This window comes from Poecilia latipinna, unplaced genomic scaffold (assembly GCF_001443285.1).
Source record: "Poecilia latipinna isolate Pla-1442-1.1 unplaced genomic scaffold, P_latipinna-1.0 Scaffold574, whole genome shotgun sequence".
NCBI classification, from domain to species: Eukaryota; Metazoa; Chordata; class Actinopteri; order Cyprinodontiformes; family Poeciliidae; genus Poecilia; species Poecilia latipinna.
The window spans coordinates 60481-63275 of record NW_015113190.1 but is presented as its reverse complement, the minus strand read 5'-3'; the positions used below and the strand labels follow the sequence as shown (position 1 = coordinate 63275).

General features: G+C 36.5%; 1 protein-coding gene across 1 annotated transcript in view; it reads left to right on the top strand.

Annotated features, from left to right (window-relative positions):
* dchs2 (dachsous cadherin-related 2) overlaps positions 1 to 2795 on the top strand; it is a 41676-nt gene that overhangs the window by 6927 nt on the left and 31954 nt on the right. Inside the window, exons 2-4 of the mRNA XM_015042012.1 lie at positions 605 to 796; positions 884 to 1115; positions 2107 to 2343. Of these exons, the coding sequence (XP_014897498.1) occupies positions 605 to 796; positions 884 to 1115; positions 2107 to 2343 (661 nt within the window). The remainder of the gene's footprint in view (positions 1 to 604; positions 797 to 883; positions 1116 to 2106; positions 2344 to 2795) is intronic.

Genomic DNA, 2795 nt, shown 5'->3' with positions numbered 1-2795 from the left:
TTTAAATTCTATTCGGTTGCTCTCCTTCTCCTTTTTTCTCCCAAAAATTTTTTTTTTTTTTTTTTTTGCACTTTTATTATGTTGACCTTCACCTTTCCAGAAATGTGCAGTTAAAACAAACTAGAACAACTATGATTAGATGAGAACACATTAAAACAAAACTAAGTAGCATTTTGTAAAATGGAAAAATACAAGGTGGATTTTGTTATGGTCAAATGGATTAATTAAGTATATAATTTTAATTCTAAAAATAACTTACTTTACCTGTTTTTTTTTACCATTGTGAGAGTCGTATATGTTTTTCCTCATACATTTATTCAAAAAGCCGAGTTGTGTGTTGGTGATGGTAAGACCAGGAGTGAAAGTTGTTGTACTTAAACATCACCTGACTGATACAATCGTTTAGGACAGATTTTTTTTTAAATTATTAAATCCTCATTTTTAATAAAAAAAAAAAACATCTGCTTTATGAAAAACAAAGCAGATGTTTGTTTTTCACAAACATCACAAAAAAACATCAAACATGTGATTTGTCTGAACCGATGTGCCTTTTATAATATTTTAACACGAGTATATATGAAAATTGTGTTTATCTTTGCTTTAGGTTGTTGCCACGGACGCAGACAGCCCTGAGTTTGGTGCTCTGCTCTACTCCCTGTCGGATGGATTTGACAGTCAGGAAAGTCATCCTCTTTTCCAAATCGATCCTCACACAGGAGAGCTGTGTGTCTCTCAGGATATCGATCGGGACGACGGGACGAGTGTCCATGACATTTTGATCAAAGCTGAAGATCCAGTGAGTGGAATCAAGGTCATGATTGAGAGATGATGTCAAAGTTTTCTTAAATTTTCTTAGTTCTAATTCTTTTTGTTTCTCGTTCAGGGAGGCCTGAGTGCTCAAACATACGTTCACATTGAGATACAAGACTTAAATGACAACGCTCCAGTGTTCAGTCCTGAGGAATACACCGTGAGCGTCAGCAGCCACGCACCTCCTGGTACCGAGGTGGTCAATGTCATCGCTACGGACCAGGACTCCGGCCGGTTCGGACAGGTTACCTACGAAATTCATCCAGGAGACATGTCCAGTTTGTTTACACTGGATACACACACAGGTGGACTATATTTATATTTTAAAACTGTAAAACTATACTTCATTAGTTTTGTCTGTAGTTTTGACACCCACCTCTGTCATCACTACACTGTTCACCAGTTCATTCCAGAAACGGTTTTAAAATGATTGACTGCAGAGTCTTGAATGAGCAAGTTATTTTTTATCTCAGATTTACTCTATTATCAATCCACCGGCCAACTTTAATGTCAACAAGGACCAATCCTCTCATATAGCCGCTATTGAACAATATGTTTGTTACTTAAATCTTGTTTATTGCTTTAAAAAACACCTTTAATTAAATTGGACACTTTTATTGTGCTTTATGCTTCATTTTCAATACATATAGTTTTGTTTTTGACTATTTATTTAGGGCCAACATCAACATCTTAGCTCAACATTTTAGGTTTATTTAACATTTTTATTGTGTTGAGCACTTTACAAATTTATCTAAAATAAATTATTTTAAATGAATTCCCACCTTACGTCACCTTATAAAGCTTGTTCTTCTAAGAAGCTCCTTTATTAACTTAGGGTTGTATATAAAATGTTATAAAAATGGCTTCTAAGCTTGATTTGTTGCACAGATTCACTTGTGTTTAAGTAACCTGTTTGAGTGTCAGTTGTTTTCAGGGATAAACGCCTTGTTAGCTGCTCTAAGTCCCCATGATATGATTCCAAGTGTCACCACTCAGCAGGGGTGGAGCACAAAGCTTAAAAGCTTTGGATCCCAGTGTGGTCGGGGGTAAAACCAGGTCTATGCACAGCTACAAAGAATTTAAAAGTTGCGAAAAAAGAAAATACATCATCAACTTGTGTTTAACAATGCTCTAAATGCCATTTTCTAACATGAAGTGGTTGTTTTGATGATTATTCAGAGAGCTAGATTAAAGAAATAAAAAACAGCTAGATGAATCTGTTATTTTTGCATCATCCTAGTTATATGAAAATACTAAGCAAACTCTACCTGATTTATTTCTGAATTTTTTTTGTAGGAATGCTCTTCTTGAACTCTTCTCTGACACACTTGGGTGCAGCCAGCATGAAGCTCCTAATAACAGCGCAGGATGGAGACGGCTTGTCTTCAGCCAGACCCGCAGAAGTCACTATCAACGTTGTCCAAAGTGCTGAGGCTCCAGCGGTGTTCCTGAGGTCGCGCTACGCCTTCACAGTGCCTGAAGACGCACCGCTGGGAACATCTGTGGGAACAGTGGAGGCCAGCAGCCTGAGCGGTGAGTGGAGAAGGAAGCAGAAGGCGTCTATAAGCAGTAGTAATCAGATTACACTTACTTTATTGCATGCTGAAAATCCAATTACGCATACTGAACAGCAGTATTGCATTGCCTTTAGTGTTAATTGCATATGCAATTTGCATCTAATTCTCCATGATTTATGAATAAAATGAACATGAATAGTATCTGCACCAAGCTGAGCTGAACTGCTCAGGTTTTGGGTGTTTTCTAGACAGCTTCTCCTGATGTGTTTACAAGTACTCACATATCACAATATATCTGGTGCAAAAGTATGAACTAATATTATAAATCTAAGTGATTGTTCAGTTAACACTGTGATTTACATTGTTTTTGATGTAGATTAAACAAAAATAAATTAAGTTTAGCTGCCTTCCTGAACCCAAACACCTCAATGTTAAAGAGGCTGCATTATGTAAAATGTAACTTTTTTT